This window comes from Salminus brasiliensis, chromosome 19, assembly GCF_030463535.1.
Source record: "Salminus brasiliensis chromosome 19, fSalBra1.hap2, whole genome shotgun sequence".
Taxonomy (NCBI): Eukaryota; Metazoa; Chordata; class Actinopteri; order Characiformes; family Bryconidae; genus Salminus; species Salminus brasiliensis.
The window spans coordinates 24,985,547-25,008,935 of record NC_132896.1 but is presented as its reverse complement, the minus strand read 5'-3'; the positions used below and the strand labels follow the sequence as shown (position 1 = coordinate 25,008,935).

Below are 23,389 nucleotides of genomic sequence, written 5' to 3'. Positions count from 1 at the left end.
TAAGAAAAAATACAATCAAATGTTTGGTTTACATAAAACAGCTATTGGCTGATACTCAAAGTACATTTTGCATTGCTCAGCTGTGTCCCTCGCAGTGTTTTGCTTGGTATGAGGAGCAGGTTTTGTTTACATAATGATTCAACTTTTATTTTCCAAACTATTGTTAAAAGTATGTATTGAAATATAGTTTAAACAGCCGAAAGGAAGAGTGATGATATCACCACAAAGGGATTTAATATGCTGGCATTATTCCCAAAACAGTATTGTCACTAATAGTTACACCTAGGCATAGATATGGGGGGTTGGAGGGGTGTAAACTATTATTATTATTATAAAACGTAAAGTATCAAACTTTAGACTTTGGACTACACTTCAGCTAAAACATGTAAATGTGAACCAATGTTTTGCATACTGTTTTCATAGTAGTCACTTATTAGTTCAGGATGGTTCCTAATTCAGTTCCAGGTCTTAAGAATAATATGTTTCAATGGTTTAACAGAACAAGTTTTTAGCCTATAAACCAACATTAAATATATATTTTTGAGGTTGTTGAATTTATTATTATTTTTTAAATCATTTGTGCCTAATTCAACGCTGGGTTTAACCCCTATCCAGAAAGCTCTTGTAAGCTGGGAAACGTCAGGCTTTCGGTGTGAAAGTTTACTCTAACCACACCCTTTGGCTCAAGCCACCTCTTTTAATAACCCTAGTATAGAATCTGACAGGAAGAGAAGGAGTGCAAAGCACAGGCCTCAGTCTTATCAACCTTTTCCGCAGTGTGAGTTAAGGACACACAAAATGAAGTCGAATTTTCACCTGTCTGCCCTACAGCTCTAAAATGTACAGACATTGCAATGCACCAACCAGCACATTTACACAATGGGAGAAGTAAAGGATTAAATTTACCTCACTGATCATCAAGAAACTGAAAGATAGAACTGCATTCATTTTCTACACACCCCTCAATTCTAAAGGATTTTTAGTAAATGCAATGATTCTATAAAGAAAAAGGATTAGGAGAATCATCTGAATATGTAAATGATTCAATTCAACAATTTGGATAAATGGTTCTTTACAACACCTTTTAAAAAGTTCTAATAAGGTTAAAAAAATCTAAATCTAAGAAATTGTTTTATATACCACCAGCAAATATTGCTATTGTTAAGAATGAAAGACCTCATTACTATATAGAACACGTTTTGTTAAGAGTGTACAGTGAGTTCCAAGTAAGCATCTACAAAATCTGGTATTTATTCATGTAAACTTGGAAGAATGAAACAGAATGATTTAAAATGTTTTGGCAATTAAAATGAGGTGGATCATCTGGATTTGATCTGCTACCCAAAAGCTTTTGTACAAGCTTGTGGAGTTTATGGGGCCCCAGTGCACGCAGTGAGTAGAGCTAAAGGTGGGGGACCCATACTACAAAATTCTAATTTCTATGTAAAGTTCCAAGATTTCACTCATATAGTCGTTTAGATGTCAACATTTTCTTAGAAATATCACAGCTTGCACTTTTAGCACATTCTGTTAGTATTTGGTGGTGTAGCCCTCCTTATACTGACTGCATGTATTCGTGCTGCAATAGAGGAGATAAGACCTTTATTTGCTTTAAAATGGGTTAAGGCATAGAAAATTGCTTAAATTGTTATATTTACTAAGAAGTGCCAAATCATCAATATTTCGTTTTCATATTATTAGCTACTTTTTGAAAATTCAAAAAAGTAGATTTTTTCTCCATAATTTAGTCCATTTCTGTTGATTATTTTGCATATTCTTATGTCAAGACACTTGTGTTGGCTAGCATCGAGTGATAGAGGGGAGTGATTGTTAGCATGAAAGACACAGAGAGAAGCCATTTATACTCTCTTGGACTCCCATTGTCCCAATTATAGGGCCAGTTCTTAGACAGTAGCGCCACGCAGATACAAATAATATGAATGTGAAGTAATGAGGCACAGGTACATGTTTTAAAACATTGTTTATTTTTTTAAAACAAAAATATCATTTTACACATCATTTATAGAACATCTCATCCAGAATGGTACCAGATACAGAGACTGACATGGGCGTGGTTGGCAGATCTACTCAGCTAGTGACGAGTGACGCACATCGTGCTTGTGCTTGACTGCTCAACTGCTCCCATGTCGTCTTTCTCCACTCTCAAGAATGCAAGATAAGAAGTTTCATAATATCCATAGCTGCAATTACGCATGGCTTTACAACTGCTCTCGTCCGCCCCTTCAGTGGTACGCCTCCTTGCCCGTGGCGCCATGGGAGATGTGATATGATTTAAACACGGGGTTCAGAAATGCAGAAGGTAAAGGTGGTGATCATGTGAAATCTCTTAAAATGGAGGAGGGTAAAGAAAGTGGGGAGGGGGGAGGGTGGGAGAGGGAGAGAAAGAGAAGGACACAGGAGCCGTGGCGGATGGGTTTCATTTTTTGGCCTCTGTAGCCTTCTTCTCTTGCTCAATATCTGTTCAGAAAAAAAGGGAAGCGCGTGTAAGAACAACGGTGATGCAACAACAGAGACAGGCACTGTTGACAAGGTCTACAACCAAATCTTTCTAAAAATTCACAAGAGCTCAAGGCAACAAAGGCGTTTGGATCTAGATGCAGAATGAACACTAGTATGATGAGTGCATGTGACAACCTTTTGGAAGTTGCATGTTCTGTAAAAGAGGACATTTGACAATAGGTTACATAACTATCACTATAACAGTCAATAGTTCAGGCCATTCAGAGCTTTCATTCAATCTACGAAACTCCTGACATGAAAAGAAGTGAACTGTTTTCAGGATTGCTGAATTAATTCTACTTCCATCACCATTACATTGAAAGAAAGCACAATAGTTCTGCCTGTCTAAGGCCAATTTCACACCCAGCTTGTTTGCTAAGGTCCACACCTTTTCTGGTTTTATGTGACACTGTATTTATTTCATTTGGCTCGCTTGGTTTCTCACTGCTCGGCGAAAGTGCACCAAATTGTACATGTGGGTGTATGTGCATGGGTCAGGAATTTGGCAAGGGCTTACGTCCACTTCTGCCTGAAAACATCCTTCATTTTTTATTTTATTAACTTTCATTTGTTTATCATTGTATAAAACCCAGATCTATCCCTTAAATACACTCTTGATGGGAAAATAACGTATATTATAATCCATTATGATGTTTTATGTTGCATAATAATAGATATGCTTAATGTAGGCTACCACAATAAGTAGAGTAATGAAAACTAGAACATTAAAACAAGCAGATTATCTGCACAGTACAGCATTGAGGTGCAGTGAGAAAAGCATGCTCTGATGTTGTATTCCTTTGTTTGGTGCGGGCCATCGAAAAAAAATGTTCCCACAAGGAACCTGCAAACTGAACCATGGTTTTTGGTTTTGATGGACCTGTCAAAATGGACCAACCTAAAAAAAAAAGGTTCAAAGCACATGTGCTCAGGGTGGTGGGCAGTGGAAAGGGTTAAGGGCACTGCTCAGTCAACAGTGGTAGCTTGTCAAGCCCAGGCATCAAACCCACAACCCTGTCATAAATAGCCTGGTGCTCTAACCACTGAGCTACCACTGCCCCCATTGGTGCAATTGACCTGAATCAAACATGGTCATGAAAGAAGATGCGAATGCACCCTGAATCCAACTTTGGCTTTGACACTCATCAAGCAGCTTGACCATTTAACATTTTTCTCTCTTCGGACATGAGCAAATGACTTACTAGTGTAAGTTTCAGATGGTAGGTTAGCCACTTACACACATCTATTTTTAATTCTATAAAAATGTTCATCTCAACAATCAATGAAAGTCAATGTTAAAATTTGTATTATTATTATTAGTCATTTCGAAGCATTTCTATTGGGCCATTAATCACTATTAATGATCCATTAATGAGGATGTTTTGTATGATAGCAACTGTTTGTGTCTGACCGACTGGTAGGGTGATATCCACAGCCGTTATTTAAATAAGCTTAATCCTTATCTTATCATTATTAACCAATTCATTTAAAATGTAAAAGTTCCTCTGAGTAGAAGTTATCATCTGTGTATGATAAGAGAGACTGCATGATACGCAGTCAGTCCTTCTGCAAACCATGTTGTTATCTTTACTTTTATAGTTTTGCTGTGTCTGGCAGGTGAGGTAGATAGCTTGCTTACTGCTAGGTTAGCTGCTTGGTTAATCGCAGCTGAGCAGACCTTCAAGTCACCCCACTGCTTCCGGTCATGCCTACACTGAGTATCGGATATAACACTTTGAGTTGAAAGTTGGGGAGCTTGCTAAATCCACAAACGTGAGAATTTCTTGTCAATCTTCTGGTCCAGCTTTGGTCACACACTTTATACGTGAAGCCAAGAAGTGCCCAAGCGCTTGGGTCAAAGCATAATGCTTATTTATAGTGAGCTGATGGTCAAGAAGTTCAGGGTGAAGGAACTGGGTTGGGGTAATTTCCTGGTGGCACTTTGGCCAGCCCTAGGCTTGTGTGATTGTAAGTAAAATTTCAACACACCAAGTCTGAATCTCAATCCACCTCATCAGAAAGTCTGTTGAATGATTGTTCTATAATTGGTTGCTGTGTGAGAATCTGGTAGTGTGGTCGATGTTCTGACAAGTTCTATTCATTCTTCTGTTCCACAAATATCATAAATACAGCCTGCCATGCATCAAACAAAAACTGGTATAATGCTCCTCAAAATGCACTTTCTGTGTCACACAGTGCTACCAGTAGCCTTATGGACTCCTATGGAAGTTTTGGCGATGTGCTTTTTAACTTTCAAAAGCCCAGGCATCATTTACAGTGAATTCCATCACAGCAGCGGTGATTGACACATCCGTACTACATCACTATTATGTTGTCCTCCCCGTCACATCACACATGTCACGCTGCACTCTTGAGGAGTAGAGCCGCTTGCGTCATGAAGTTAGTTCTCCTGCAGGCGACTCTTTCATTTGATGTTAGTCAGCAACCCTCGGGAGATTTACCACACTGCCGTCATCACAACTGTCATGCATATGTGCAAACTTGAGGACAATAGTTGGGCACCTGCAAGCAGGTGGAATTCTTTCCGCTTAAGGTACTTCCTTTTGGCTGGGAATGCGTCTGCTAGTATTAATAGGTTACACTGTAACTACAAGTCAATATATGGCCAATAGGCTAACAGGAACTATTACCGAGAATTAAATAATCACCATGCGACAAGAATAGCATCAAACGTTGGTCTGAAACAATCTTGTACGATACATCTTCTGCTGGCTACGTGCCGCTAACAATATGAGGGATCTTCCACAACAATACAATCGAAGGACATGCCTTTCTATATTCTGATTTGCTTTCTTGGCACAGATTGGCTCCGGGTGAAACAAGGACAAACAGCCATTTCCACTGTTTACTCTCAGTACGTCTTGTGCGAGCCAAATGAATCACGTATCTACTCCTGCGATCTGTTGTTTGTGTTCCTCCACAAAGTTCACAGAAAGGCGTGTGTGGACACAGCTCCCACGCTGGAACAATGGCACAGGTGAATGCAATGGGAAGCTACAAAACTCGCTTACCCTCCTTAGTGGGAAGGGTGTTCTTCTCCGCCGTGTTGGTCTTCTTTAGACACTTCTTGTCGAAGTTCTGGACCTCCTGTTTGACTGGGTTGTCGCTCATTTTGGATGCTCTGGGGGGAGAGAAAGAAAGAGCGAGATGGATTTAATTGAATCGTGGCAGAGTTCCAAGGATCAGGCCTTGATCAGCGGTTGTTGGTTTTCAGGATAAACAGTTCTTCCTCAGCTAGCTCTGGGGTTAAAGCTACAGATGCAATCAGGACAATTTGGAGTGGTAAATCGGATTAGATCAAGGAGAACTTCATTCTTCATTACCTCCAAGACCCAGTCACCTTTTCTCTGTTACTTCACGCCCCTCCTCTCTTTTCCACTGACTGTCGGGACATGTAGCGCTGCCCCACCCAGCACCAATGTGAACTTGACATTACATAACACCCTCCTATCAGTGAAAGGAGTGAAGTTTAAATGTAAACATTCAAATGACGCCTTGCAGATTGTTTGCCCCTCGTTTTTGGGTTCATTGGGTCATTGACAAAGACTGCAGATAATGGTCAATGGCTGCAGTTGAAGCAAGAGCCCCACTAATAAAGCAGAAGTACAGTTTCCAAATCCTTTCGCGCCACAAGTTTCACAAGAAAGGGAGTTGCTGCAGTTGCTGCAGTCGTGGCATAGTACTTGTACGGATGTACATGAATCATATGGTTGTTCGCCTATAATTGCATTTTTTAAAAATGGTAGATTAATAACTGTAGATTTGGATGATATTTCAAACTGATATTTTATTATGCATTTGTTGTAACCTGCTAGAGCAGAGTTATCCAGTGTTCAGTATCATGTCATTTTTTTATGCTAATGCTATTGTAACCATACAAATGTTAAGGTTACACAAGTTTGTAATGCTGACCAGTCCCAGTTTCTGCCTTTTATAAGCGTTCATGTTTTGGCAGATATGTAGATAAACAGCCTTTTCATATCAGTGCATCCCTAGAACTTAGAAGATCTAGACAACTGTGACTAAATGGTGAAAGTTTTGTATAAAAGTTGTAAGTAACTGTTGAATTGAGGCCTGGATTGTTAACTAACTGCACCTGATTCATCAAGATTATATAAAGTGTAGATCAGTGATTAGTGGAAATTCCTGAGGATGGCCAATGCACTCATAACACAGGCCATGACAATTCACCTGAAAGGCCGGAGGAGTGATGATTATTAAGGGACTTATTGATTAGTACAGTGGTTCTCAAATGATCCTCAGGGACACATCGAAACCACAGTCCACAGTCTCGATCCTGATGTGTCAAATGACTGAACCGTGTTAGGCATTTTCCATCCACTTCTAGTCAACACTCCATGGCTATATTGCTTCCGCATCAACGGTCCTGCACAAAAGGGCCTCTGTTGTTGTATGCAGATGTGCTGCTGAACAGGACCAGTGTGCCAGCTAGATGCAAATGCAATCTTTCTAATCTTACTCTTCAGGAAGAAAAGCCCAACAGCGCTAATAGTTCCTTATCTGCAGGTGCCCTTGCACAAGCTGAGCTGGGTGTGGAGCAGGTGGAGACAAACACAATGGATCAAGTGTACTTTTGAAGCACAGATAAGTCCAATAAGAAATCTATTTGTCAATCCTCACCGTAACTGAGTGGTCTTACTATTGGCTGACCTGTTAAAGAAGCATGTAAGGTATTTAGTGCACATACAAGGTGTTGATTCATCCAAAAAGCTCACTGCCTCACCCCACCCTAACAGCACAGAGCAGTTAGTTAACACTTCCCTTCGTAGACCTGACCTGTAGTCTCAGCACGGTGGCACTGACAAATTACCTGTAGTAAAAAGATCAGGGTAAACTGGCTTACAGGAGGTAATACACTTATAATACACTTAATGAAGCATGCATTACAATGTTTGTTACAAATGCACGTGCGTGTGTGTGTGTGTGTGAAATACATACATTTAAAGCACATTTAAAGAAGCAGTTTTGCCAGTGTGGAAGGAAGATGTATGCATTAAAACGAAGAGCAGATCTGTTAAAGATTGCACTGAAAACAGAGCCTGGTGGAACTGCACTGGTACCAGTCTGCACAGAGGAATGCTGCCCAGTTTTTTGGCTTTCAGTTTCCAACGAGCTGGCACAGTTTAGTCTTAGTTTACGTGATTTTTAACAGACTAGCCCACTAACAGTTTCAGGCGTCACAGCTGGGAGCTAAACCAGTCCTCACAGCCACCTCCCAAGCAGGTTTGGGGTTATATACACATGCAGAAGATGTTCCTCCTAAGGTAAATCTACTGGGCAGGGCACCTGCATAGCGGTAGCTAACCTACCTACCATCACTCTCCCACTACACAGTACCCCAGTCTGTCTGAGAAAAAAGAAAGGTGCAGCAGCAGAAGGCTCTGGTAGCTGCATGTAAGTTACCTGCAGAGGAATTTAGCTAGGGGTTTGGTCGACCTGCCTTACCTGGTACTGTGCTCGCCGTGAGTCCTTCCCGAAGTGCGTTTTTTATGGAGCCGTGGTGTAATCAGCGGAAGACGGCCGGTTTAAATAGTAAATCACGCCCTGCTCGCGCTAACATGGAGGAGGGCGGCTCGCTCTCATTGGTCCTCCTAAAGCCCCCGAGTTGATCATTGGGGAAGCTCGCTGTTCCTCTTGTTACTGCAGGACTACTATAAGAGGAACCCTCCATTTGTACTGTACCTGCAGCACGGTGGAGGAGAAGGAGTTTCGGTCAACTGAGACAGACTGTAAACAAAAAGTCCATAATCAGTCTAGAAAAATGTAAGAAACAGCTTTGGTGCTTTTATAATTTTAGGAGGACGGATCAGGTGAATTGCGGCGGAGCAACAGCACCACCATGCGGCGAGCTACTGTACCTATATCCCTATATACCCCCTATACTGGGGTTTCGTTTTGTCTGTGGTAATATGATAAAGACAACAACAACAACAACAACAATAATAATAATAACAATAATAATAATAATAATAATTTTAAAATGTTCTATTTATTTATTCTCAGAGCACCATAACACATAAACTGTGTAAAATAAATAACCATGTAAAATAACAAACTATAGCAAAATAACAAGAACAAGTGGAAATAAAATGATGGAATTCTGCATTGGATGAGAATACAAATACATATAACACATATCACAATAAGAACAGAAGTTAATAGTACAGGGCATCAAAATGGGTTAGTAGATATTAATAATATTAAAAGTCATATGAAAACAATTAAGCTATGTTACTCTTCACTATAAGGGTATCAGTCATAAGGCATACTGTCACTGTCAGAAAATGTATCTCCAAATTTGTAACTATAGAGGAGAAGTGTTAGTAACTTTTTAATGTAAGTTAATGTAAAAAAGAAAGCTTTATGGACCATTTCTATTTGGTTCATTCACCATGAAATGGCCACACAGTACAATACAGAACGGTACAGATACATGCCGTTCTCTTCTGTTCTTCTCTGTTTAACATTATAACATAATCAAAGCTTCATCATCACATATCCACATATATCTGCATTCATATGACCTAGGATATTTATACTGCATTTGTCCGCTGATGAAGTCTGAGGTACTCATATAGTTACTGAACAGTGGTAGATATAGAGGTATTGTCTGATGTCCACTGGAAGCCACTACCGATAAACTGTAAAATGTTAAAGCCACAAATGAAACTTACCAAAAACATACACACTTTCCCCTTTACTGCAAATGAAGCTTACCAGCCAAGTTGTGTTTGGTTTCTAATGTTTACATCTTTAGTTTTGCACTGGAGATACAAGAGGTCTATGGCTAAAACTAATGACAAGTGTTTTAGCTACATTAGCCTTGTAGCTCCAGTGCAAAACTAAAGCAGTAGACTTTAACACACCAAACATGTCCTAGGCTGTTCAACTATGTTTGAGGTAAAGGGAGCAATAGTAGACATTTCGACTAATCCCGTTAAGGCTATTAATACCATATTATAGTACCTTGTCATCCATGCATATTTATTTCACATAACAAAAAAAGACAAATACCCAATACTCCACACCTGAGTGTATTCCTTAACCTGAAGTACAAACATGTAACAATACAGTAAACCATATTTTCCAAGGGTGTACATTTCTGATGATTAGTTCTTGAGAAAATGATTTTTGTGATGATACTCACAAAGGCATCACAATTTAGTGATGCATTTTACAGTGATACAGATGTATTAGTCAAGTTTTTAGCAATATAAATGGGCAGTACTCATTTGCAAAAAAAAAAAATATATTACTTGGTATACAACAACACAGGTTGATCCCTGAACCCAGATAACATTACTGTTGAGGAGCGTTACCATCAGTTTGGTCGTCTTGCCAGCTGGTCATATATGGCAGTGGTGATGCCCCAGGTAATGCAGGAGCGGAGAATGACCAGCGAGCCTCCGCGGTATAGTAGGGTCAGCCGTCGCTGCCTGGCACTCCACAGCCTCTGGCCACTGGACCATAGCCCCAGCTTCTCTCCTCCAACCTGGGCCTGCATGTTGGCCACCAGCACAGACAGAGGGTACAGGGTCAGACTAATCACCATGGAGTTGGCCACACCTGAGAAAAAGGAGGATGCTACGGGGGAAAGGCCCTGCTCCCTTAAGGCACTGGACATGGGATCCTTCAGACCAAAGTAAAGGCTGTTCCCTAAGGCATTACGGGCGAGTATGGGCAGAAAGGATCGGTAATAGCCATAAGCCAAGGTTTCAGACCTTAGCCGGACCAGGATGCTCCTGAGGGTGGGCAGACTGCGGTCATTGTTGCTGTTTTGCAGTATGTTCTGCACACGCTCGAAGGGGGTAAAAATCAGAGCCTCAACCACACCTGTCCCAAGCCCGGCCAAGGCAGGAAGGACCCTCCCAGGCAAGGTCGGGTTAGCCCAGGACAGATGTTGCAGGAAGGTATCCTGAAGGCCAAAAAGGAGGGTTCCATTGAGGGTCCTCATCAGCAGGGGTGGTGCCACACCTCGGTACAACTTCAATGGCCCTTCCTTGTTCAGCTGGGCCACCGCCTCACGGACCATGGTGCTGTGCAGCTGCTGACGGAACACCGTCTTGTAGATGGGGAAAGTCACCACTGTGGTCAGAGTGGAGATGAGGCTGGACGTCCCACCATGCATGTAGCTGCGGAACCAGGATGCAGGGTCCGCATCCTTTCGACCCTGCTCTCTATTAGTGTCTGCAGGACTCCGCCCCATCTCTCTTCCCTCACTGGTTCACAAGGAAAGATGATTAAAATAAGTGTCTGTTCAGTATGTGGTTAAATGATTCATGAGGATGGTTCATGAGGATGGTTCAACAAACAAGAACACACACAACCCATGCATACCTGATCACAGGAAACTAAAAACCTTTTGCTGGATATTTTGATTATTTCTAAAGCAAATATGTTAAATCACTGGCCCATCAAACCAAATGCATTATAGATTTATATTTATATAAAGAAAAAGAAAGAGATTTAAACCCATGTACCTTTCCTTCCGTCCTTCTCTGTGGCAGTGTGCCCTTCCAGCATCACTTCTTAAGGGACTTGCCTGGTGGTCTCAAATATCAATTAAAACACATTAGATTTTACGCACATTTCTATTTGGTCATTCCGTTATACGCCTCACTTTTCGTCGCACAAATTAAACCAACGATTTCTGTAAAGTGACCCTGCAATTTCCGTCTGATTATCTTCTCTTTCACTTCCCTACTCGCCCATCTTGGATGTACCGGTGTTGTGATTCTCTTCAGCCTCGCTCTGACGCTGCCGTTACTGCATCGACCAATATGGGCAAACCCCTCAAAACCCGCCCTCTCGATTAAGATTGGCTAGTTGATCACACCGTATTTGCTTTAGGATTGGCTAGAGGTTCCTATCTTACTGACAAGCGTTTTCCCTGAAAGCCACTAGCCAATCCTAGCCTAAAGCAAATGTGTTAAATCACTGGCCCCATCAAACCAAATGAAATACAGTTTGCAGGGTTGTTTTATATACAATATATATATATATATATATATATATATATATATATATATATATATATATATATATATATATATATATTTACATTAAGAGAAAGAAAGAGATTTAAACCCATGTACCTTTCTTACCGGCCTTCTCTGTGGCAGTGTGCCCTTCCAGCATCACTTCTTAAGGGACTTGCCTGGTGGTCTCAAATATCAATTAAAACACTAGATTTAGATTAGATTACATTAGATTTTACACACATTTCTATTTGGTCATTCCGTTATACGCCTCACCTTTCGTTGCACTAATTAAACCAACGATTTCTGTAAAGTGACCCTGCAATTTCCGTCTGATTATCTTCTCTTTCACTTGCTCTTGCTCTTTCACCTCCTCCAAATGTTTTCTGTAGCTGCAAATAAGATGTACACAACATGGATAATGACTTTTGGACCATTCCTCCCTAAAAATGTGTTTTAGTTTATCAATATTTCCAGCATGCCTTGCATTCACAGCCCTCATCAGGGCGTTGTCTTGTAGTATCTGGATTGTATCCTGATAAGATTTTATCCACATGCATTTACACTTCATAGTAAATTGCATCTCCGATTAGTCAATCTGACTGCAGCACAGCGATTATTACTGGTGTTTTGGTTGTACTGGGAGGAGCTTTGGTTGCTGAATGAGTCACTTTTATAACATGTGGTTCAAATGCATCTCTGATCAACTCCTGAAGTGGTTTGAGTGAAGGGATTTGTCTCTGGTTTAAATGGATCTTGGGTGTGTTTACACTTGGATTTGGTTTGGCATCACAATTTGTTTGGCCTTATGCAGATATAATCCTGATATTTAAGATGCATAAAAAGACCAGGTATAAGGTATAAGGACCAGGTATATGGAGTCAAAGCTGTTGCCTCAAAGCAATGTTCACATTATCAATCTTTCTTGAAAATAAATAGCAGCAATCAGGCTTTGTGTGTCTTTATTTAATGCAAAGCATGTGTGAAACCCACACCAATTACATTTATTCAATCAAAACAGAGCTTACCTATTAACTCTTGTAGAAGTCCTTCACTCAGAGGTTCACTTACTTTTTCTAGCCGGCACTGTGGATGTTAATTAATTTTGATCAGTGAAGGACATGAACTGTACAACTGTGTGGTATTAGTGTAGTTAGATTGTATTCGTCTATGATTGGATGATGATCAGACCACATTCCATTAGTAATCCATACAGAATTCCCAAGAGTTCTCTTTTTGCAGCTGTATGGCTGTACTTGAAAATAAGACAAGGTAATGTTAGGTAAACCTGGAGAAGTTGTAATATATTTGTTGAGTTCATTCAGAGTTTATCTCACTGTTCCATGCTTGGTAGTGAGAGGGCAACCATCTGGTGTCTATTTTAAAGAATAAAGTAGTTTCCTGACTAACCAAGTCCAACTAATAATAGCTGAAATACTGGTACATTGTATATCCAACAGCATCTCACCCATTTCTGAGTTATAATTTTCCTGATATTAAAGGAAAGCACCATCAATGGACAGGGACGTTCACGTACGCATAAGGTCACCAAAGCCCTGTGCCAGCTGGAGGGAAATATAGTCTCTCAGAATTAGGCTGTGGAGCAGAGCAATCAGCTGGGGTGCTGTTTGTGATCCACAGCTAACCATTCAATCACCAGTTTCCTCTTCACTTATGCTTGTGTTGCTAAATGCAATCAAATCCTCACAGCAATGTTCCAACTAGCGCTGGACGGTATGACCTCAAATAAACGTGACATTTCTTCTCGATTATGATCAAAGAACGATTGTATAAGTTGCTTGGTGGGCTCGGTGTTTGAATTCCTTGTTGCTTCTGTGTCGCACACTGGACATACAAATGAAATTTGGCTTCCAACTTCAATCCACACACAGAGGACTGTGAGAACACACGCTCAAGAGGCGTGGCAGCCATTGCCACGTCGCCCATGGAGAAGACAGGGTTAAGGGCTTGGCCCACCAATGGCAGCTTGCCGAGCCACAGCCCCGCCATCAATAGCTAAGTGCTCTTGCCGCTGAGCCACCACTGTCCGGAATAGTAGTAGTTACAGCTGCAAAAGGGTGACAAACTCCCTATTAATCTTCCTTGATTCATTAAAAATGTTGGATAAGCAGAGATCTACAAATATTTGTAAATGCTGCAAAACTGAATGATTAACACAGACCATCAAAGCAAAGTTCCTTGCTTGTTGTCACAATTCTTTAATAAGAACACAATTTGAAATGGATTATCCAACCAAAGAAAATCAACATATATAAAAGATGGATCCTAAGAAAAGTGTGACTAAATGATTTCAGGGAAAAAAAGCCATACAAATTAAAAAAAAAAAAAAAAAAGGGAAAAAAAAAAAATGGCAAACAGACTCTGTCAAGGAAGCTCCAGCCTGCAGAGACCCCGAGCTACAATCCCCAGCATTGACGAAAATCTATGCCAAAGAAAAAACAAAACACAAAACACAGATACAAACATTCTTTAAACAGGCTGCCGGCATCAATGCCACCTTCAGACCTCTTTTTTCCTGCCACTGATACAAATTAGGCCTCAATAAATTAAACTGTAACAAGTCATCTACACAGTCGGTGTACTGTAACAAAAAGGTGGATGCGAGACAGGAACTCATAGTCCGGTGTTTCAGCCTCAATGAAAAGAATTTAGAAAGTCTTGCTAGAATCCTGAACTACAGATGAACACTCCAATGGAGGGAGGGCATGGGTGGCATGACCGGCGCTGTGATTTCACTGGAGGTCGATTCCCTTTGGGGTAGGACAACGTGAGGTTGCAGCAGGACACCACTGCTGAGGATTCTGGGGTCAGGCTCCCACTCTTTTTGGTAACAAAGCAAATGGACAAGCACCAAGAAGGCAAGGTTACAAAGGAACGTGGCTGAAAAGATAGGAGACAGATTCGCCGTTGTGGGTCCGACGAATAGCTTCAGCTAGGATCATGGAAATATCAATAACCTGCATGAAAAGGGAAATGAAAAACATCATTATGGTGAATTGCTCGCAATACCACAGATTTGCTCATCATTGGTAAAGAGAGCTGTAATTTTGAGGCAACCTGCGTTGTACAGTTTAGGTGTCTAATGTAAAATCAGCTACAATCATCTACAATAACACTACAACTAAATATTTTATCTGATACAGTGGTGCCTCAGTACTAGGTATTCGATGACCTTTAAACATAACTCATAACTACATAACTATACACAACTCTGTGCATGTCCTCTGCTGGCCACTAGTGGAATAGGTGTAGGCGATAGTGATTAGAGGATGCACCTGGAGTAAATTGGGACCTACTGGTTTATAAGGGACTTGAGACCAGCAGTGGTGTGTTGCTCAGATCAAGGGTAGACTCCCAAGAGTGGTAGATACTGCCCCCCCCCCCCCGATAGAGCTTGAATTGTTGTACTATTGACCATCTGACCATGTTTGATTTAATCTTTCTAGGAGAGGTTGTTCTCACTCTCACTCTCACTCTCTCTCTCTCTCTCTCTCTCTCTCTCTCACTCACACACTCTCACTCACACTCTCACTCTCACTCTCACTCTCTCTCTCACTCTCTCTCTCACTCTCTCTCTCTCTCTCTCTCTCTCTCTCTCTCTCTCTCTCTCTCTCTCTCTCTCTCTCGTTGCAGAATATGAAGACCCTTAAATGACCTCGGATCAGGAGTGGTGATCCTTATACTCTCTATAAAACACTCTCTATAAAACACAAAAAAATTTGCCCTCAATATGTAAACTGTATTTTCATATATTCTGGTATGGTTTTGCCTTTTACATGTTGCAGTCTTCTGCAGGCTGGCCATCTTAAAAAAGGAATTATCCTACTCCTGCAGGTCAAATGTACTCATTTGCTAGTTCTTTATTATTCTTTTTAGCATTAACGTAATAAAATACTCTTCTACAATAAAGTTAACCATAACTTTAGGTAATAAACCTAACCAAAGCCTCTAAGCACCACAAATTCACCTCATTACTAAACGGTCTATGGTACAGTAATACTGGACATTTAGAACTTTGAATTACTTAAACCTTGCAAATATATTAGGGTAAATAGCCCTTTAAATGTGCATCTCTATTTCTATTAAGAACACTGGTGTCTGACCTGTATTTTAGGACAATGCTTCATCTTCTCTTCTTGTGGAATGGTGTTAGTCACAACTACGGCCTCAAAGCATGCATTGTTGATACGCGATATGGCGGGGCCGGAGAAGATGCCATGGGTGAGTATGGCGTAAACCTTGGTGGCGCCTGCTGATATCAGCCTAGAAGAATACAAAAGAGAAAGGAGGAAAAGCATAACTACCCTAGGATCTGGGATCATTAATACACACTACAATGTTTAGGGATGCACAGCTACATATTATTTAATTCTGTTGTGAATCCAAAGCTGATGTGTGTTCGAATGCATAGAAAAGCACAGTCAATAGAATGTAACACTCTGGAGAAGCCACACCTGAGCCTAAGTTCACATAGTCAAATCCCACCACACCACATGGCCATAGATCAGTGGAACTGCATTCTCTAGCCAACATTACCAGACCTCGCTAATGCTCTTTTGGCTGAATGCAATAAGATTCTCACAGTAACATTTCAAAATCTAGCAGAAAGTCTCTAAAAAGACGGCTTTAGCAAAAGAGGGACAAACTCCTTTTAAAACTCTTGATTGTAGCGGAAACACTGGATGCGGAGGTGTCCAAAAACCTTTGGCCTACAGTATATATAGATGAAAAATACAGGATGCAGCTGTAATCCCACAATTCCCAGATTAGTTTATAATTATAATTCAACATTAAGTTTGCTCAAACAATTAACACACAGAACACCACATCAGGACATAAGATGTGAATTACTTGTCAGCTGCATGGCAGATGGTGCCACACGTGTCGGCCATGTCGTCGACCAAGATGGCCACGCGGTCTTTCACATCTCCCACCAAGACCATGCGATCCACCTCATTAGCCTTTTTTCTCTCTTTGTGAATGAGGGCAAAGTCAACATTCAGCCGGTCTGCTATGGAAGTGACCCTGCCCATGGAAAAACACATTTAGGGTGAGAGTTACGTCAAAGCGAGCAAAACAACACTTACAGGGTAGCAAGGTAAACACCCTGTACTAGTGTGCCCCTCTTCTGTGATTGAGAGTAATTGCATATAAGAACACATTAAAAACAAGCCCATGCAGACCTCTTTGCTCCTCCAGCATCTGGTGAGACAATAGTGCAGTTCTTCCATTCAGGGATGTTCTCCTTGATCCACTTCAGCACAGCAGGCTCTGCATACAGGTTGTCCACAGGAATGTCAAAGAAACCCTGAAAACACCCCAAGTTCAGCGAACAACCACCAGAAAACTGAACAGACACACTGAATGAGGGGGGGAAATAGTAAAATAAGTAAAGTTAAATGGCAACTTAGTCTGGCTTCATTAAACTCACCTGTATCTGAGAGGCATGCAGGTCCATGGTAATGATATGATCTGCACCAGAGACCGACAACATGTTGGCTACAAGCTTAGCAGAGATGGGCGCTCGGCTCTGCAGAGGGAAAAAGAAAAAAATGACTGATGACAGGTCTGATTAGAAGCCGTGATAAATGCACACATCTGAATAAAAGTCAAGTTTTTATTGTTTATATGTACCACCATGCTAGAAATGCTTCCATGACCCCAATAATTACAATAATGGTGGACAGTTATCTTTAAAAAGAAAGGGTTCATATTCCACATTTCCTGACACTTTCTTGACATTTATATATATTTATACATCATTATATTTTCTTCTTTTCTTATCCCAGCTTAGAAAGCCGGGGTCAGAGCACAGGGTCAACCATGCTACAGTGAACCCCGAAGCACAGAGGGTTAAGTGCCTTGCTAAAGGGCCCAACAGTGGCAGCTTGGTGCACCCAGAGACTGAACCCAAACCCTGTGATCAGTAACCCAGTGCTCTATCCACTGGACCACCGTGGGTCTACTTCTTGTCGTCTTCTTTGGTTCATGCACCAAAAACAGTGTACAGTCAGGATTAATGTTAATTTAAGTTAGGTCTCAAATCTGTGTTTCCAGGATCACCTTTTTTGCGTTTTGGCATTGGGACCAGCATCTGTAGACGTTTAAGTGGAAAAACATCCCACACTGGCGCATTCCTAAATAGCTTACTGCAATTACAGCAACTTCTAATGCCTCAACGCTGACCTCAACAGGGACAAACAGTTTCACTGATGCGAAGCACCAAAAGCTATTTAAGTCCTAGCAGTGCTCCCTTTGTAAGAATCTTTACCCTGCCAAACATAACCGTGTGAGTTTCAAGCAAAGACCAGGCCTCTAAAAACAAGAGACCTGAATCAGCATTCTTTTGGTTCTATGTTGTTCATCAGAGAAAACAGACCTTGTTGATTAAGGACCAGCTCCCCATGTCTAAATCCATAACTTAATCATTAACTGACAAATCAGCCCTCCTGAATTTCAGGAATCAATCTGCATACAATGACCTTCACACTCTGGGAATAATGGATAGTTAACCAGGGTACGACTCAGCAGCTACTGGGTAGATCCACGTCCAGCCTTACCTTGTCCTTTTTGTCTTGGCGAGCATAAGGAAAACAGGGGATTACTGCAGTGACACGGGAGGCGGATGCTATCTTGCAGGCGTTGATCATAATCAGAAGCTCCATCAAGTTGTCATTGATCTCACCACAGCCACTCTGGACAATGTATACGTCCTCACCGCGGACACTCTCTCCAATCTCCACACTGCAACGGCAAACAGTAGCCCAAACAGAATGACATACAAGGCCAAGCTTATGGGTCATGATGACAATGTAATAAAAAGTGAAACAACATAGTCTTGTCACAATTGTATGCAAAACACTGATTAGCTAGTACTAAATATCTAATCACAATTATCACATAGCAGCAAAGTTGCAATGGTGCAACTTGACCCCACCCCCTCAGCTTAAACAGATTAGTTACGTTTAGGCAATCACGGGGCTCAAGAAAACAGCAGTTCTACAACCTTTAACTGGGAACTGCAACAAAGCAAGAGAATCAATTATTTGTTTTGTATTTAGGTAGCTAATGATACCGTTATCATTTATTTTTGCAGAACAAGCGTTTATATTTTTACACTCAAGAGAAATGTGTAACTCTGGACATTTGAATAATTAGCATATCATTATCTATGAGTACAAGCTAATGTTAGCTACAAAGTAAGGATATCTCAAGAAAAGCAGCTAATCACCAATTTTGCTGCTTTACTTTGTTAGCTGCACAAAACAAAATATAATGCAATTCTTAATGCCAACTATTCAAAACAAGCAAAGCTAAACTGCATAATTGCGGTAAGTCGTTTAATAGTTCATCTCTTTTTGAATATAACGAACGATCACATAGCAGGAAAAAGTGGCCTACTTCTGGTCTTGTTCTTTATGCATCGATTGCATTACGACATGGTAGCGTGAACAGTAAAAAACCCCAACAACACTACATTCCAATTTGGGCTACTTTAATATGTGGTAATGAAATCCAATACGTATACGATGCACAGTCTGAGGGTTTATTTTTGCCTTTGTTACCATAACGTTCTTCGTCACTGTAAGTAAGTGAAAGTAATGGAGGTTCTGTTCTCAGTTTGTTCATCTACCAAAGATAAACACAAAAACTCTCCATCATACTTACTTTGTCCTGGATGCTCAATTGAGTGTGTTTTATTTAAGTCAATTGAGTGTGTTTTACTGTTTGTCCTCCAACAAGTTTCAAAGTAAAGTCAGCAGTTAGCTTCGCAAATCTTCACCTCTTGGAAAAGGATCATTAATCGTAAGCAATGACCGATGTTGGCTGTGTGTGTTGGATGAACATGTCACGTGGAGAAGTGTTGCTTTGCACACTGGGCCACTTTCACCTGCTGTGTGAACGCTAGTTAACATATCTTACTTATTATCTGGCTATTGGTGTGGTGCTCTACACTTATAATATTTAAATATTTATAATTAATTCATTGCATAATTAAGTAATTGTTCTCAAATAAAAGTCAGCCAGTCAGGTCAATACACTTTTTAGTGGTTAGCAGAGTTGGGCAGATACATTTACAAGTATGATGAATGTTTTTTTTTTTATTATTATATTTTTATTGCTAAAATTCAGCTTGCATGCCACCCTGTTTTTGCCTAATTAAATAGTTCAATAGTAAAAGTCATTCAGAGTGGTTTGGTGTAAAACGGTTCATTCTAGGGCCACTAATTGAGTCCGAATTGGCCACAGGGGTGGTGATCGGAACCAGAAGTCTGAAGAGCCTAATGTCTCTGAAATCTCCAACACCTCCACTTATAGGAAACCTATGAATAAGCTGCTGAAGGCCTGGCCGTTTTGAGAAAGCTTTGATCAAGAGCACAGCACTATTTTACCACCAACATTACACCTAAAGCTCAGACGTGACGTGTGGGTTTACAGGTGGTTTTGAATAGCAAATAAAGCGTCTCTATTTGCCTTGTGGACGTCGCATCCCTGACTTCTCTTTACAATAGAGCCTCTACAATAAACCTTTCACCTCAAACCGCTCAGTATGAACTGAATTATATGAAAGAATGAATTAAAGGCCAGACGATTCCTGTTCCACTGCAGTTTTAAAGGTTTACTCACTCCTGAAGTATTACGTTTCTTTGACATGGTACTTTTACACTTCTCAGGTGGTTGTACCGTTGTGTCTTTTCTATATTAAGGCTCCATAAGGGACTAATGTTGTAGTCAATTGTAATTTCAATTTCACCAATTCAGCTGCCACAGCATACTACTACTACACAAACTGATCATTTCAACCACAATAGCCTCAGATTCATCAGCTCAGATGAGGCTTTAGTTAAACTAGTGTCCCTCGGGTCCCTCAAACCCTCAGCGCCTGCTCCTGACATTCAGGACGCGCCCATCCATCACCAAACGTTACAAACCACCTACCACACTATTAACGAAAATTAACCGTTAGACAACCCAGAACTCCTGATGCTCAATTTTAGAAGATGTTAAGCCACGAGACGTGCTAAATGTTATTTCTATCGGAAAAGCTGATCTAGTAACTGCACAGTAACTGATTCAGCAGATTCGGGCAGTGTTCAACACCACACACTATCTACCATACTGTGGCTAAAGACCCCATACAAGCAGCGCATTCAGTAGTCTGGAAGTGGCTATGCGGTTTTGGACGCAGCTTTGGTCTATAAACGGGCTGATAAAACTTTAAAAAGGGTAGCAGTTACGCGTTGCAGGCCTAACACCGAGGAGAACCACAACCACACGCCGGATTCTTAACCACTAGCTGGGTGAAGCAGTTTCGCTTCCAGACATGTTACTACGCTGCCTGCTCCCTGAACGCGGCAGAGGCAGCGGGCTGGGTACCCGCTGCATTCTGGGAGTTGTAGTCTCCGCCAGCCCACGTGGAGTGACTGACCGCACTATCTGAACTACAAGTTCCGATGGCGCTGGAAACTCAGCCGCACTCGGGAGACGGTACTTGTAGCCAACGCAACAAAGTAACAGGCGAGGTTTCGAGAACTCCGCGTTTAACTTACCAGGTTTCTTGATTGCTGAACTTTTTCGTGACCACCTTCCCCAGCTCGAGTCCGAGGCGGTCCGCGATCCTCTGAGACAGATCCTGGTGGGAGCTCCCGCTAAAAATCTTGATGTTAGGCATCTTTTCCCGCGTTCCGGAGACTCGTGGCGCGCGTGACAAAGGAAGATGACAAAATGGTCTTTGCACTAAAAAGGCAGCCTCCCTTCGAGCGCGAGGAGCTTGGTTATGTCGGTGAAATGTTGTTGCCCGATGTTGAACTCCCCCCGTTAGGTGAACGTCTTCCCTACCTTTCCGCCATAGTTGGTCTCACGAGTCTCCCGATGGCGCGCGAGATCACACGCTAGCCACTCGTGCTGACGTCACCCTCGTCACTTGCAGGGGGAATGTCAACACGCGCCACGTGGCGGATACGAGGCCTACTTAGGGCACTTGCGGGGGAAGGACAGTTCTGTAGACATGTGGAGGAACCGAACTCGCCCTTCCAAGGACGCAACACGCCGTGAAGTGAGCTATTCAGTCTGGGAAAGGTTATTACACATAATAGTTTATGTCAGTTTATTCATTAGTTCATCATTAAACATCAATGTCCTCATTAAAAAATTAATTAATATAGTACACAAACACTGTTAATGTTTAAAATGTACTGTTCACTCTGCACTCCATATATCTAAACTAGGCTTTAAAAAGCCTTTTTTTTCTGTGAGGCCACGAATGCCAATGCATACTGTATATCACTGGCATTTGTGATACAGAGGCATGCAAAACATTTGGGCACACCTGGTCAAAATCTCTGTTACTGTGAAAAACTAAGCAAGTACATTTTGACCTGATTTCCAAAAGGCGTAACATTAAAGATGAAACATTTCTTTAACGTTTTATGCAACAGGACGCTTGTTTCCATCTTTTACAGTATCAAAATAACAAAAAAGTAAAAGACCCAAAGCAAAAGTCAAAAATCTAAATCGAATCAAATCAAATTAAAGGTGTATTGACACATCATATTAACACAGGTGTGAAGGTGAGTGGAAAAAGCTATATATTATATACACACACCATACACACCATACATACACTATACATTCACTATATACACACACCATACACACCATACATACACTATACATTCACTATATACACACCATACATACACTATATATACACCATATACACACACACCATACATACACTATACATTCACTATATACACACACCATACACACCATACATACACTATACATTCACTATATACACACCATACATACACTATATATACACCATATACACACACACCATACATACACTATACATTCACTATATACACACACCATACACACCATACATACACTATATATACACCATATACACACACACACCATACATACACTATACATTCACTATATACACACACCATACACACCATACATACACTATATATACACCATATACACACACCATACATACACTATACATTCACCATATACACACACACCATACATACACTATACATTCACTATATACACACACCATACATACACTATATATACACCATATACACACACACCATACATACACTATACATTCACCATATACACACACCATACATACACTATACATTCACTATATACACACACACCTTACACTATACATACACTATACATATGCTATACATACACCATACATACACTATACACACACCATACATACACTATACATACACTATACACACACCATACATACACTCACTATATACACTATAGATACACTATAAATACACCATACATACACTGTACACACTATACATACACCATACGTACAGTATACACACACACTATACATACACCATACACACACTATACATAAACCATACATACAATGTACAGGTTAATATATAACAGAAGTGTTTACATTACTATTTACATACAGACACGGGGTAAGATGTGAATTCAAGTGTAGTGTGATGGGGAGAAGGTGGGTGCAGTGTGACTGAGCAGAGGTCACAGTTCAAGTACGTGCAGGGTCCAGAGAGTGTTTGTATGGGGTGGAGAGTGTTTGTAAGGTGTGATGAGATATCTTGTGTGATGAGACACAAGAGTGAAGTGAGACCAGCACAGCAGAGGTAGTTGGACCACAAAGACAAAAGTATATATTTTACACTATATGGACAAATGTATTGGGACACCTGCTCATTAATTGTTTCTTCTGAAATCGAGGGTATTCTGCCCAGGGAAGGCTTTTTACTAGATTTTGGAGTTTTGCTATGAGGATTTTATTTCAT

General features: G+C 40.9%; 3 protein-coding genes across 3 annotated transcripts; all 3 read right to left on the bottom strand.

The window, feature by feature from the left end:
• Positions 1 to 1,964: 1,964 nt before the first annotated feature.
• tmsb1 (thymosin beta 1) lies at positions 1,965 to 8,117 on the bottom strand. The gene is made up of 3 exons (XM_072662902.1): positions 8,008 to 8,117; positions 5,553 to 5,662; positions 1,965 to 2,478 (listed from the first exon to the last, which is right to left on the bottom strand). The coding sequence occupies exons 2-3, from the start codon at positions 5,650 to 5,652 to the stop codon at positions 2,438 to 2,440; spliced, it is 141 nt and encodes a 46-aa protein (XP_072519003.1). The 5' UTR covers positions 5,653 to 5,662; positions 8,008 to 8,117; the 3' UTR covers positions 1,965 to 2,437.
• Positions 8,118 to 8,729: 612 nt separating this feature from the next.
• Positions 8,730 to 11,295, bottom strand: LOC140540555 (solute carrier family 25 member 53-like). Its single transcript, XM_072662901.1, has 2 exons — positions 11,043 to 11,295; positions 8,730 to 10,781 (listed from the first exon to the last, which is right to left on the bottom strand). Exon 2 carries the CDS (start codon positions 10,766 to 10,768, stop codon positions 9,884 to 9,886), a length of 885 nt encoding a protein of 294 aa, XP_072519002.1. The 5' UTR covers positions 10,769 to 10,781; positions 11,043 to 11,295; the 3' UTR covers positions 8,730 to 9,883.
• Positions 11,296 to 13,747: 2,452 nt separating this feature from the next.
• prps1b (phosphoribosyl pyrophosphate synthetase 1B) lies at positions 13,748 to 21,437 on the bottom strand. The gene is made up of 7 exons (XM_072662900.1): positions 21,113 to 21,437; positions 18,122 to 18,305; positions 16,993 to 17,091; positions 16,745 to 16,869; positions 16,413 to 16,586; positions 15,665 to 15,824; positions 13,748 to 14,518 (listed from the first exon to the last, which is right to left on the bottom strand). The coding sequence occupies exons 1-7, from the start codon at positions 21,232 to 21,234 to the stop codon at positions 14,426 to 14,428; spliced, it is 957 nt and encodes a 318-aa protein (XP_072519001.1). The 5' UTR covers positions 21,235 to 21,437; the 3' UTR covers positions 13,748 to 14,425.
• Positions 21,438 to 23,389: the final 1,952 nt, after the last annotated feature.

What these genes read in the sequence shown, in the direction of transcription:
- prps1b (XM_072662900.1), bottom strand. Translation starts at nt 21,234, where the DNA reads ATGCCTAACATCAAGATTTTTAGCGGGAGCTCCCACCAGGATCTGTCT. An exon ending in TTCAGCAATCAAGAAACCTG is followed by an intron (nt 18,306 to 21,112) that starts GTAAGTTAAACG and finishes TTGCCGTTGCAG; the next exon opens with TGTGGAGATTGGAGAGAGTG. An exon ending in GCCAAGACAAAAAGGACAAG is followed by an intron (nt 17,092 to 18,121) that starts GTAAGGCTGGAC and finishes TTCCCTCTGCAG; the next exon opens with AGCCGAGCGCCCATCTCTGC.
- tmsb1 (XM_072662902.1), bottom strand. Translation starts at nt 5,652, where the DNA reads ATGAGCGACAACCCAGTCAAACAGGAGGTCCAGAACTTCGACAAGAAG. An exon ending in CACCCTTCCCACTAAGGAGG is followed by an intron (nt 2,479 to 5,552) that starts GTAAGCGAGTTT and finishes TTTTCTGAACAG; the next exon opens with ATATTGAGCAAGAGAAGAAG.
- LOC140540555 (XM_072662901.1), bottom strand. Translation starts at nt 10,768, where the DNA reads ATGGGGCGGAGTCCTGCAGACACTAATAGAGAGCAGGGTCGAAAGGAT.